The sequence below is a fragment of the Pecten maximus genome, chromosome 13, assembly GCF_902652985.1.
Source record: "Pecten maximus chromosome 13, xPecMax1.1, whole genome shotgun sequence".
Taxonomy (NCBI): domain Eukaryota; kingdom Metazoa; phylum Mollusca; class Bivalvia; order Pectinida; family Pectinidae; genus Pecten; species Pecten maximus.
This window is the reverse complement of record NC_047027.1, coordinates 31,041,408-31,055,871: the sequence shown is the minus strand read 5'-3', so window position 1 is coordinate 31,055,871 and position 14,464 is coordinate 31,041,408. Positions and strand designations below refer to the sequence as shown.

The 14,464-nt window shown below is 35.2% G+C and overlaps 1 protein-coding gene across 1 annotated transcript in view; it reads left to right on the top strand.

The window, feature by feature from the left end:
- The window catches only part of LOC117341011 (protein capicua homolog), a 29,572-nt gene extending 20,808 nt beyond the window's left edge, over positions 1–8,764 (top strand). The window contains 10 exon segments of the mRNA XM_033902806.1: positions 523–644; positions 1,209–1,424; positions 2,059–2,229; positions 2,644–2,942; positions 3,218–3,328; positions 3,476–3,621; positions 5,973–6,118; positions 6,507–6,692; positions 7,689–7,838; positions 8,201–8,764. Coding sequence (XP_033758697.1) covers positions 523–644; positions 1,209–1,424; positions 2,059–2,229; positions 2,644–2,942; positions 3,218–3,328; positions 3,476–3,621; positions 5,973–6,118; positions 6,507–6,692; positions 7,689–7,838; positions 8,201–8,469 — 1,816 coding nt within the window. The 3' untranslated portion in view covers positions 8,470–8,764.
- Positions 8,765–14,464: the final 5,700 nt, after the last annotated feature.

Sequence of the window (14,464 nt, the reverse complement as noted above, 5' to 3'; positions counted from 1 at the left end):
ATTCACTGTCCTTAATATATAACATTGGTGTCTTACTAAGAGATGAGTCATCCTCACCTCAAACCTCCACCTAGAGCTATAATTAGGGCCTCATATCAAAGATACAGGTACCCTATATAGAAATCACTTTTCACTTTAAAAAAGAAAACAAATCAAAATAAACAGATTGTGCTAATATTAACATTTCTGTTAGACCAGCAAATATGGAGGTCTAAGAAACAAGTCACATCATAGTAAAATATGCATTTTGCTTTCTTGCAATTATTTTTGTCCAAATGTCAAACATTAACTTCAGCTATAGGGACAAATGTCTTTTTGATAATTATAAGGGGCTATCTGACCACAATTCAGAGCCCTTGCTGACCTGTCAGTGTTCTAGTTTGATGTGCTGTATAAACATACAGCAGAAGTTACTAGGAAGGCCTCTTAATAGAAAATTTATACAGCTAAATTGAGTAGCAAGTTCCAATGCTTTCAAAGTTTCTTTCTGAAAAATACAGGTGAACATTTTGTTGTTTACAGCACCAGGATGTATGTGCAACCTAATTCAATCAACACCGTAGCCATGGCCGCATCCCCGCTCCCAAAACTGGACGGCGTTCAGGGGGTTACCTCTCCTGCATTTATCAACTATGTTCAACAAAGTATGCTCAAACTAGCAATATATCATACACATTATGTTTAGATTATTAAAGTATCTAACTCTACGTTATTTCTGAAATTTCTCTTTAAACACCTGACATTTAACGGGAGTTCGTCCATCTGGCATAAATTTTTGCTTGTCCAGAGATCTGCTCCTGTAGTTTTCGAACGGGAAAATTGACTATGTTGCTATAAGCGACTTCCTCTCTAGAACTAAGCCATATGCATGGATATCACTCGTATTTGAATGGTGGCTTTCCTTGATGGTAGTGATTCCAAATTGTACAAATGGGGGCTGAGGTCAAAAGGAGACAAGTTGGCAGCCTTTGCTGAATGGGAATCAATTTTGTTCAGGTCGGGGCTAGAGGGGCAGGTACTATTTTGGGAAATTGTTTTTTTTTTTCCTTTTAAATTTTAAGATCACCCGAGATTGAGTCTGGAGTAACCTATTGCAATCTTGACACCAAAGTTTAAGATTCCATTACGGATTGTTTGTATCAATGTTATGCTTTGTAAACAGTTTGCTGCAGAGATAGTGCTAATCTGAGAGATTCACTTATTTACAGACGCCCAGGGAGCAGTCCAGCAGGTGATGATCCAGCAGCAGCACACGCCCACACGATCACCTGCCCCTAGCCCCGGAGCCCCTCAGATGCAAGCTCCCACTGCCCCTCAGGGTCAAGTGACATACGCCTCACAGGCCCCACTGGCCCCTAAAACAGTGGTAACCACTACTAAAGCACCAAGCCCTCCACAGATACAAACCAGTGCAGCATACCAAGGTATTTAATCTCACTAACCTGATCATGAGGATTTTTTTGTTCGTTTTATTTTAACACAAAATAGTATTGCTTATATATTTTTTTATCTATTTGGTCCATCACCATCCTTAAACTTTTCTCATTTCAAGCTTCCTCTCAAGTTCCATCCTTGCGATTTACCTCAAATTTTCCTGGAATGATACTGAGATGGTCTTAACCAAATGGTATTTTCATGCTTGTCCAAAATTCAAGATAGCCTCTATCTTGAAAAAACACATTTCAAAGTTCTTCTGAAGTTCCCACAGAGTGATTCAGCTTGAACTTGTCTGAAACAATCATGAGATGGTCCTGACAAATTAAAGTCTTGTTTTTTGGTGTCGGTCGGAAATTCAAGCTGACTGCCATCTTGAAAAACATATTTCAAACTTCTCAAGTTCCACCGGAAGGATCCCGAGATGATTCTGACCTAGTATTGTTATTTTTTATGTTGTCAGAAATCCAAGATCCTGCCATGATAAAAAGTACCAGTATATACATGTGTATAGTAGCTATATACCAGGGTCTTTAAAGTCAGATGACCGGAGAAACAAGTAGTTAATTATTTCTGGCTTTAGCATTTTATCCTTTGTTCATATTCATTATTTTCTTTTAATAGGGATGTACAAGCAGCAGACACCAGCTTCAACCAGTGCACCAGCCACATCTGGTGTGGACATTGGCTACATCACAGGTGCCAACCTACAGTCCAAGTCTTACCGGGTCAAGGCCACCATCGCCAATATCCCTGTTGCAACAGAGAGTCTTCAGGTCACCTCAGCACTGCAAGGTAAATTGGAAAACAGAACATCACCCATTCACCTCAATAGTAAGGTTAAATGGTGACACAAACTCAACCAGACTAAAACATATGTCTGTTACTATCTGAAGACAAAGACTTGTTATCTTTGGAAACCTGGCTTTAGGAGTTGCCCCTCTTTTTTTTCGGTATCCTCCTGAAAACTAATATATGTACTACAATATACATTTGTACTAATTGAACTTTGTTCTCGAGGAGATGTTTTCTCCATTCATGACTTTAATTTAGATTATGAAAATGTTCACCAGTCAAAATGAGAGATTCACTGCTTGAGAAAAAAGAATTTAGATTACCTGTAGTGAGAGAAATTATTGGTATGTATCAAATTATTCTCGGGCACAGATCATTTGTTATGACAAAAGATCTTCTTATATAATAAACCAGGTCAACGGCCGCTGACGTCTCCTGTACAGAGCCCTCATCCTGGTAACATGTACCGTAATCATCACCATGGCAGTCCTCCTCAGCCAATGAACAGTGAACATAAACCGAAGAAGCCATCCCCGTTGGTTCTGTCGTACGAGCCCATCAGTCGGTCCCCTGGTACACCGGAGGACATGGAGCAGGAAGAGGATGAAGATGATCAGGAGGTGGAAGATAAGCTTACGGAACACAGGTTAAAAAAACCGCCCGACCAGTTAGGTGACAGAAAAAGAGAAAAGAAAGATACCCTGAAGGTGATGGTGAGTATTACATTATGTCAACGTTCATCATATTGTCAAAAAAATTTATTTTCTAGACCTTGTTGTTTCAAATCTGTCACATAGATAAAGGTATCTTATTAAGGTGATAGAGCTTGCAGTGTTGGTTAAGTGAAGTTGCAAGTTATAATTTTTCTCTAGCCAATCTAGATTGATAAACAGATGAAAATCTTGTTTTTAAATCTTCATTAATAGCTCTCATTTTGTTTTTGCTAGTTTATAATGTAGTAGTGTAACCACAGTTTGAATTCTCACAGATGTCCACTGACAAATCTCCATCAGGAGTAGATCAATCTGGTGCTGATGATTCAATGCCGGCACCCCAAACACCTGCATCAGAGACAGCAGTGAACAGTCCACGTGTGCCGGTAGGTAGTGTTTAATAACAATTGTCGGAGCATATTCTGTTGGGTGCCATACATTACATAGCAATCAATGTATTTCAGTCCAGAGTTACTAAGATTTGATGGGTTTCAGATGGATAGCTGTTAATCTGATTTTTTTTTATATTTCAGAAAACTAAACACAAGCCACCCCCCATTCCTGTCCCACAGTCGCCCCTTGCTGGTGGAGATGCTTCCTTTGCATCTCCAGGTCCAGGTACTAACAGTCCCCGTCGTGTCGTCTCCTTCAAAAACAAGATGCAGGATGGAATGGAAAAGTAAGTCACTTCATACATGTTCAAATCAATTTGTGAATTTGACTTGTTTTAAGGCACGTCCTTGACCCTGGCTGTTATTAGGTCGTTTAACAAAATAAACCACAACCACAAATGTTATTAATAATGAAGCGTTTTCAATGAAATTCCTGAAGAGAATGTCTATACACACAATAATTAATTGTATATAGGACTCCACTATATAGTATTAGGCTAGTGTCTTTATAATCTATTGAAATGTAACAACGGAAGAGGTTGTAATGGGATACATGGTTTAAGTTGAGAGCTGTACCGGTGAGTACATATCACTGAGGTATATATACAGCATGGTTAAGTTGAGAGCTGTACCGGTGAGTACATATCACTGGGGTATGTATACAGCATGGTTAAGTTGAGAGCTGTACCCGTGAGTACATATCACTGGGGTATGTATACAGCATGGTTAAGTTGAGAGCTGTACCCGTGAGTACATATCACTGGGGTATGTATACAGCATGGTTAAGTTGAGAGCTGTACCCGTGTGTACATATCACTGGGGTATGTATACAGCATGGTTAAGTTGAGAGCTGTACCGGTGTGTACATATCACTGGGGTATGTATACAGCATGGTTAAGTTGAGAGCTGTACCGGTGTGTACATATCACTGGGGTATGTATACAGCATGGTTAAGTTGAGAGCTGTACCGGTGAGTACATATCACTGGGGTATGTATACAGCATGGTTAAGTTGAGAGCTGTACCGGTGAGTACATATCACTGGGGTATGTATACAGCATGGTTAAGTTGAGAGCTGTACCGGTGAGTACATATCACTGGGGTATGTATACAGCATGGTTAAGTTGAGGGCTGTACCGGTGAGTACATATCACTGGGGTATGTATACAGCATGGTTAAGTTGAGAGCTGTACCGGTGAATACATATCACTGGGGTATGTATACAGCATGGTTAAGTTGAGAGCTGTACCGGTGTGTACATATCACTGGGGTACGTATACAGCATGGTTAAGTTGAGGGCTGTACCGGTGAGTACATATCACTGGGGTATGTATACAGCATGGTTAAGTTGAGAGCTGTACCGGTGAATACATATCACTGGGTATGTATACAGCATGGTTAAGTTGAGAGCTGTACCGGTGTGTACATATCACTGGGGTATGTATACAGCATGGTTAAGTTGAGAGCTGTACCGGTGAGTACATATCACTGGGGTATGTATACAGCATGGTTAAGTTGAGAGCTGTACCGGTGAATACATATCACTGGGGTATGTATACAGCATGGTTAAGTTGAGAGCTGTACCGGTGTGTACATATCACTGGGGTATGTATACAGCATGGTTAAGTTGAGAGCTGTACCGGTGTGTACATATCACTGGGGTATGTATACAGCATGGTTAAGTTGAGAGCTGTACCGGTGAGTACATATAACTGGGGTATATATAAAGCAGTCGTCATAATGACATTTTGATTATTATTTCCTTCTAAAGATCCATAGTCCTTAACCTCATTACTTATCAAACTAGTATAGAGCTCTGTGTCTAGTATAGGGCTCTGTGTCTCTAACACTTACCATGACAATGTTACACAACATGGACAACATGAGACTTGAAGCTGACATGAATTTACCACCAGGAACTTGTGTCTTGATTTTGTTGTATTTAGTTTATTTGATGGAAATATTTGAGTGACAAAATTTTCACATGTTAATATGTTTGTGTGTGGATATTTTCACGGAGATTTAATGTTGCGAAGTAAACAAACATTTCTACACTGGGAACATTTCCACTTTTACACTATCACTTTCCCTTCTTCAGACAGGATTTAGTTTTTCCATTTCCTATGAGGAATTTTTCGGACTTAGTTGGATATACGTTGACCTGATTTGATTAAGTTACATTAAAACCAACCTTTTTTATAATTATATATTTAGATATATATGGTATGGAGCTGTCTGCGTCCCTCATAAAATTTAGTGTTTTTAGCAAAACTACAAATGCTATACTCTTTGTAAATTGTTACAACACACCACATTTAACAAAGAACTGGGAGGAAAGGAAAGATAGATAACATTGATGAAAAAGTGAGTGTCAGCCATCATGGTGACAATCTTAGTTGAACTTGCAGGTTTTTGTTCTGGTAGAAATTGTTGCTGAAGAAAAAATCTTTAAATTCAATGTACATGTGTTATGTATTTGTATTAACATTTGACACGGTATTTGTATTAACATTTGACACGGTATTTGTATTAACATTTGACACGGTATTTGTATTAACATTTGACACGGTATTTGTATTAACATTTGACACGGTATTTGTATTAACATTTGATTTGACACATATTCCTTTGTGCTGCAGAGTGCTACAGGAAGTAAACTTTGACAAAAGGTTTGAGGCTCTACCACAGTTTGTACCAGAGCATACCAACATGGATTCCCCTGTTCCCCAGAGTCCACGTGCCATCATAAGCTGTTACAAGAGACGTCGTAAAGTGTCTACACTAGGTACACTCTCTCGTTAGTGTGTAATCATCAACAGAGCCGACACGCACATCCCCTAAAATTTGCCAAGTGACAATTTTTGCAAGAAGGAAAATTAATAGTTTCATCCGAACACTTTATCTTGACTTTACATATACCACATTCTTTGTGTATAAGCTGTTGTAAATTGTGGTAATGTCGGAGGTAATTTTTCTGTGGTACAAATACACTTCCGTCCTAATTACTGCTTTAAATACTTGAATAATTGATTCCATACAGGTTGCTGAAGTATATATCTCATTGATTCGTACTTTTTAGATGATTTTTCAAAGATTTCTAATACTTTGAGACATTTAGGAAATACAGAAATATTTGCATTTAGAGCATGATTAATTTTTTTTCCTTATCTCAGCTACGGGAGAGTCGACACCTAGTGAGACCTTTGACCCCGTATCACCTAGCTACAAAAAGTTTTCCAGCGAGTCGGAGACTGGGACCCCACAGACACCTCGTAGTGCTAGGTTTGAGGATAATATGTTCTTTGGCCGAAATTTCAGTTTGGAGACCTTGGCTGATGCTGCTGTGTCTTCCAAGCCAGGTAGGTTATAGGTCATGGGAGTATGAAGTCAAAGGTCATAAGGTCACATTGCAAAAATGTATAATATCTTCAAATTAAACCTTTCTATGATTTTGTCACATGTCTTTGAATGTTATAGGTTTCCTTTCTGTCCATCTTTGAGCGTATGTACATATACATACATAATACCAAAGATTGTCAGCTGTTTAGGGTCAAGGTCATTGTAATATTTTTAGAAAAGCCTTGCAGCACTTCAACAGCTTCATTCATTGAAGAATTGTCATCAAACATAACACAATTATAAAGGACCATGCTATCTCAGACAAGTTCAAGTTTAAGGGTTGTTGGGTGATATAGATATGAACAAAAAATTGTGTTTCCCCCAGATAGCTAGGGACTGTTGTGGCAAAGTGTCTGAACACAATGATACAGTGGCTGAAGTAATATTATAGTTATATTTTGTGTTGGAGGTCAATCGAAAATGTTATAGAAAATGTTATAATCATGTACAACATTAGACAACATATCTGTAAAATAATTTAATATTAACAAAATCATAGCTTTAAAAAATGGAGTATGCAAATTAAAAGTTGCTGAATAAATCAAATTTAAGAGAAGGATAATATTCATTATTTAATTAATTAAAAGTTGTTTTTTAATTTAAAATCAATCTGCAGACTAGATCTAAATATTTATCACAATCGTAATAGTTATATCACTATGGCCATATAACACTGAATCTGAAGTAGTAATCCTTTTATTTCTTGTGAGATACCATCAGCCCTTTGAATCCTCGGAAACATTGTTTTCAACAGAGAGCAATTGCTAAGTAGAAGAGGATTATATAGGTATTTACATTGGGGTGGGGTGGGGGAATTAGTTGTTTAAGACATGCACAGGAGGTCGTTGATTTCAGACGGTCGCTAAGGCAATTTTTACTGTAGTTTAAGTTTTAAGGTATAAAAGAAGACCAAAGTTTCCTGGTTTCTTTTGTTGATACAAACGTATCTGTTTCAGTAGAAGATTTCCTAGAGAGTGGGCTTAGTTCACCAATGACTCCCAGAACGCCAAACTCACCAGGACAATTCTCATCTCTTCGGAGGATTCTTGACCAGCGTCGTCAACTTGTCATGCAGTTGTTTCAGGAGCATGGACTCTTTCCTTCAGGTGAGAGACCAAGATAAATTCCATCTTCTCCATAATTTTTCACTGCATTCCTCACAAATTTTCGGACTGTTGGTCTGATCTAGACCTTTGTATTGGATTATTTTGAGAGAGGTGAACTTTGTAGGCATCATATAAGATAAAATGGCACTGTGCATCTGTGTTTGAAATTTTGACTGTGTTGATTAAAACTTTTTAATGAAGAATATTTTTTGGTTGCATGTTTTAAGTTGAATTAATAATCGACTCAACTCGTAGATTGAGGTGCAATTTTTCGCAGACTTGAAATACATTTAATACAAAAGTCAAATCAAAACTTAGATGCTTTTGTTGTAAATTTTAATTTATGATAAACATCATTTCAGCCCAAGCCACTGCCAATTTCCAGGCAGAACATGCATCTATCTTCCCATCAAAGGTCTGTCTACAGCTGAAGATTCGCGAGGTCCGACAAAAAATGATGGCACAATCGGCAGCAGTAGAAAAAGCCGCATCAGGGGAGGTTGGCAGCATGCCTTCAACTCCAGTAGCTACATACCCACCCCCTGGTGACTCGGACAGTAGTACAGGAGGTCAGGAATCTCAGCCAGGGGAGGATACTGGCTCCTCAGGGCTCATGGACGAAGACAAATAATTATGTTAAAAGTGTAAAGAATGTTTGAACTTAGATTGTGTTTGGGGTATTGATATTGGATTGGATATGTAGAACCAATTTGTTGACTTCTGTGTTTAACAAAGACAACTGTGCCATAAACAGCTTTGTTTTATATGTTTCAATAGTTTTGATGTTTTAGGAATGTACTTGTGAAGGTAATAGGATGTACAAGACTTAGTGACGTTTATGAGATTTTGAGTGACTTGATGCACAAATGAAGTTTACAGAGTGATATTTGTGCAAGTGAACTTTGTGATAAAGATTTTGAATTGTGTTTGGTACAAGTTTTATTAGATTTCGTGAGCTAATCAAATCGCCCTACGTCTATGGTCGGTAGACCGTACTCCATCCCTAAACAACTATTTTTTTCTCTTTTTCTTCAGAAGTGCCTGAAAGATATTTCTCAAATTTTACATTTAGGTTCTACATGGTCCCTAGGTGACCCCATTCGATTTTGAGTCTGATCAGTAAAACAAAATGGCTGGCAGGCAGCCATCTTTGATTTTTACAGTTTTGAAGTTAGTTATTGCTATTTCTTGAGAAGTACTGGAGGGACATTTCCCAAAGTTCACATGTAGGTTAACCTTTGTCTGTAGTTGTGTCCATTCAGTTTTCAGTCTATTAAGAAAACAAAATGGCTGACAGATGGCCATCTTGGATTTTGTCAGTTGGAATGTGTAATCTCTATTTCTCAGAAAGTTCTACTTTAAATTTTCTTAGATTTCATATGAAGGTTTTCCGTGTTATATGATTAAGATGAAAAAAAGGAAAGAACAGAAAGTAGGGAAAAGATCAAATTTTAAACAAGATGACAACACTACTCATTGTAAAACTTTACAACACTACACCTTGTAACACTTTACAATACTACACATTGTAAATCTTTACAACACTAGACCTTGTAAAACTTTACAATACTACACATTGTAACACTTTACAATACTACACATTGTAACACTTTACAATATTACACATTGTAACACTTTACAATACTACACATTGTAAAACTTGACAAGACTACACATTGTAACACTTTACAATACTACACATTGTAACACTTGACAAGACTACACATTGTAACACTTTACAATACTACACATTGTAACACTTTACAATACTACACATTGTAACACTTTACAATACTACACATTGTAACACTTTACAAGACTACACATTGTAACACTTTACAATACTACACATTGTAACACTTTACAAGACTACACATTGTAACACTTTACAATACTACACATTGTAACACTTTACAATACTACACATTGTACCATTAGTCTGTAGGATGCTGGAAAATGTTACATTACTATTTAGAAAGGTCATGATTTATGCATGCAGTAAGTGAGCATATTTGAATTGTTTTTCCTCGTTGTTTTCTCATGTTAATACAAATGATATGAATACCTTTTGGTATTAATTTTAGTTTGCATAATTATTTTTTTCATTTTGAACATGAATATTCATGATTATGTACCCATTATTTTTCATAGTTGAAAAAAATACATATAGTTATAATAATGATTATGTTAAAAATTCATCATTATGATTGTACCTTTGTATATATATCAACCTACTGTCAATAATTGACGATGTTTCATCTGAACAATAGGAGGCTGGTCCTTCACCTACAGATAAGCATTTAGTTTTAGCTAATGAGGCTGAAGGTCATCTTATACATCACTTAAATATTCCTTATGTTTTACACATTTAAAAAGATATTGAAATCTGTATTCCTCATGGTTAACATAAAAAATGGGAAACAATTATCTCCGTACACACAAAAAACATCTCCTTAACAACATGTTTGTGAAGCATTTAATGTACAAAATGTATAAATCAACCAGTTTAACATTTTTGCAGTCATTATATATATGCTACTTGTTGAGTTGGAAAATATTTTAATAATTTTTGTTCATGTTCATAAAAATCATCGAGGTTGCTCCTGCCTGATTTTGTTTGAATTGTTTCATACATGAATTGATAAATTTTGCTTTAATATTTGTTTTTACTGTAGTCAGTTTGTATATAGATCTGTTAAGGCCAATATGTTCTAATTCTTTGTTGCACAAATCTGTCAAAATGCCAAATACAATCAAATATGAAATTAGCATCTGTAAAACGCAAAATACCATAACACTGATCTTTTGAATTCTCTTTTATTTTTTTATTTTTTTTGAACAATTGAATTATTTGTAGTATCATTTCCTGTCTGATAATTAAATATTGCTGTCAATTATTTTTTAATTCATAGGGGTATGAAAAATTGTGTTCACAAACTTTTGTAAGAATTTGCTTTGTCATACCCGGGGGTCCCCTATGAAACTAAAAAATTATTGACATCAGTGCATATTATTAATTTTTCAAATTGATTTTCAAAATTAAAACATGTTTTATGTACAATTTAACTGATCTTATATAGGATTCTTTTTCACAAATCAATACGCAACGTCAATAGCCGTATTGTGACGTCACATTTTTTGCACCATTTTCGGATTTTTTTTTCCATAGAGATGTGGGGAAAAAATGTTTTTCGACCAATCAGAAAGTCACATTCTGCATACAAACAATGCAAAATTAATTATTCAGAAATAAACCAAACATCTGGTTTATAGCACAAACAATACCAGTAACTAGATACCTGTAATATTTATGAACATCTTGAAAGCTAGAATTATTGATTTCTGGTAATTTGTGCAATTAGTGAAATAGAAATTTGATTATTTTATAGATTTATCTGGATGATGTGATCTCGACCAGGCCTAGAACAACTAGATATTTACCATCAGTTTATTTTGTTCGTGATATTCTGTTAGGAGTTTGCTGGACAAGGATTCTGCCTGTATGAAATGTACTATATGTGTAGCATTGCTGTGTAAATATGACTATCAATGACTTCATGTTATGTTCGCCAGTAAATCTGGGAGTCCTGACTATTGTGACCAGGAATAGAAATTTTTGTGGGAAAAAATCAGTGATTCATATCTAAATATATGGCATTCTAGTTAAGCTAGATTTAATGCCTAATTACATAAATAATTATGGCTGTTTGAAATTATTTTTATTCCAAAATTTGTTTGGAGACTGCAGGAATATATTTGTGCCAATCGTAAGCTAATCATTGATATTATTTTGAAAGAAAAAACACTATTAATTCAAGAGGAATTTTAGTTTTAAACAATTTATCAGCATTATTCTTCATTTTAACTTCATGTGTAAAATGAAGGACTGGATAATCATTTGCTGATCATGAATTGCATTCTGATAAATCTGGAGGCTGTTAATTAAGGATTTACCCTTAGAAAAAATGGTTTTCTTGAAGGTTTTGTTTTTGTGATAAGATTTGAAATGATTGTCTGATACAAGATAAATATACAACCTTGTAATTATACTGTTAATGTAGTCAAGAAGAAGAGACATGTGAAAAACAAGTTCTTAGAACAAAACTAAAACATTTCAGGCTATTTTTCTTATGTTCATACTCAAATGCAGATTAGGTTATCAAAAATACCGAAAAGGCTTTTTCAAAGAGCCTCATATGAGGAGTTGTAGGATAGCTTGAGGAGTTGTACGTAGGATAACTTGAGTTGTAGGACACCGTGAGGAGGTGTAGGACACCATGAGGAGGTGTAGGATAACTTTTGAATGAGGTTGTGTGTCCATGGTTTCCTATTTCTGTTATTTGTCAGACTACACTATATAGGACTCACTACTGGTTATTTGGCTTTATACAGTTACCGGTACATTGGCGGGAAATTTTTGTCGAGGGGAGAGAAGCCATGTCCCATCATTCCATTTTGTGCTTGTTTTAAATGTATTGTATATAGTAACTTTAATATAGACCTCACAATCTACAATTTCTGTTGTTATTTTAGGAAGGTTTCTTCGGTCCTTTGATTTATTTTCCTTCTTTACAGTTCAAATGGTCAGTATAACATTGTCAATTATTTGTCTTGTTAAACAAACATGATGTCCGTTCTTTGTCTCAAACTGACTTAATGAAAATTCAAATTATGTACTTAAATATCGTATTGTGGTACTTCTTATTGAATGCATGTCTTGTGTTTATATTGAAATCGAACAAGGATCAGTAGAAATGACTTGTGGATAAAGTAAAGTGCTTGTTATATAATGAGAAGACAGTTTTCTCTATTAGAAAAGTTTATTAATGAAGTATCTTTAAATCTACCTTTGATATGGATATTTGTTTTGAGATCATTCTTGATGAAATTGAATACTGACATATCCGTCAGTAGAAATTCATTTTCTAGTTGTAAATATGCTTTTAAGAATTGTTTGCAGACTTGTAGATTTTCCTAGGCCAACAGTTTCAATGAGACTCCAGTGTGTTAGTTAAGACAGTTATATTATGTAGTAGTGCTAATGCTGTTGTCCATTTCTGTGTTTAGTGGGAAAATATTCTATCCAAGTTCTGTAAATAAAAATCAAATGACCCGAGTATGTAAATATTCAATAACCATTTTCATAATATATATATATGTATTTAAGCCCCAGATTTAGATGTTATTAAAATACTGTATTTTGAAAGTCATCGATATGAAATCACTAAAAATATACAGTTCCATTATGATAAAGATAATATTTTTTACATCTTGAGATGAAACAAAGAAATACCGTCTTCATCATACCACTGATACATTTTTCTTTATTGGGTATCCAAAGAGTTACAGAAACAAATTTCATTGTTTTTATTTTCATAAATTTTGATTTGTGCATTTTGTATTGATTAAGTGGTATCTGAAGTCACAACATTTTGCCAATGAAAGAGAGATACATTGTAGCCTCATACCAGTAACAAAAAGATATCATCAAATAACATGGCTAGCCAGGTTTTCTTGGATTTATTGGAGTGTCAGACTGTCCTCTGTTTGTTTTATAGGCTTTTTTTGAAATATTTGATATGAAATATGATATATAGCAAGCTTTGTGAAGATTTTGATGTTCAAATGAAAGAACACTATGTATCGGTTATCAAATGATTTCAGTCCAGCCAACGGTTTGAAAAAGTCATGCATGATTTGTCCACCTGGTATGAAGGACTGATAGGGCACAGCATCCATTGTGTCCTGGTGTTTGTCAACTTAAATCACTTATGGCTGGATTTTGATTTTAAATTTAGTCTGAAGCAATAACAAGGGTAAAGAAAACAAGATGCTGTATAAACGAAGGGTTTCCTTGGAGGGGAATTAGAGACAATCTTAATGGATTTTTATCAGATTTTATTTGGAGCATTAATGTATAAGCAGATGATCTGACTCCTTGGGAGTGCAATGGATTTTGATCATATTTGATTTGAAACATTAATGTATAAATGATGTGGCACCTTGGGAGTGAAGGAGACGACGCTCGCAATGGGAGTATTGATTATTGATTATTGATTGAGTATTGATTATTGATTGATTATTGATTATTGATTATTCCTCCAAAGTCCTTCTGTACAGCATGAATTGTGCCTTGAATAGTGAGATGATAATACATTGACATGAATTCAAGGTCACAAAGATTGAATTTGTTAAAACAAGTCTAGTTTATCAAAAAGGCCTAGAATAATCCAGACAACAGGTGTCGACTTTGTTTAAACACTCAAAACATTTCTTTTGATTACAAGCTGAAAATTATCAAATCGGTGAATACCAGGTGGACAATACAGGCCCATTAGGTCTGTTTTTCATGCATTATTTTGGCTAAGTGGGACCATATTTGTAATGAAAGTACGAGTTTCAAATATAAGGCAATTTTATTATAGAAAACTTTTCAGTAATGATTAATTCAATGATTATTATAAAGATATACATTGTAATACTGGACCTATTTGTATCACTATATTGAATGTTTCTACAGTGAAAGTTATGTCAAGGTGAGAGAAAATGGCAACTTAAAGTTCTACTTTTATTGAATATGTAATTTTAACACATTCATGAGGGGAAAATATTAGTTTAAATTAGTG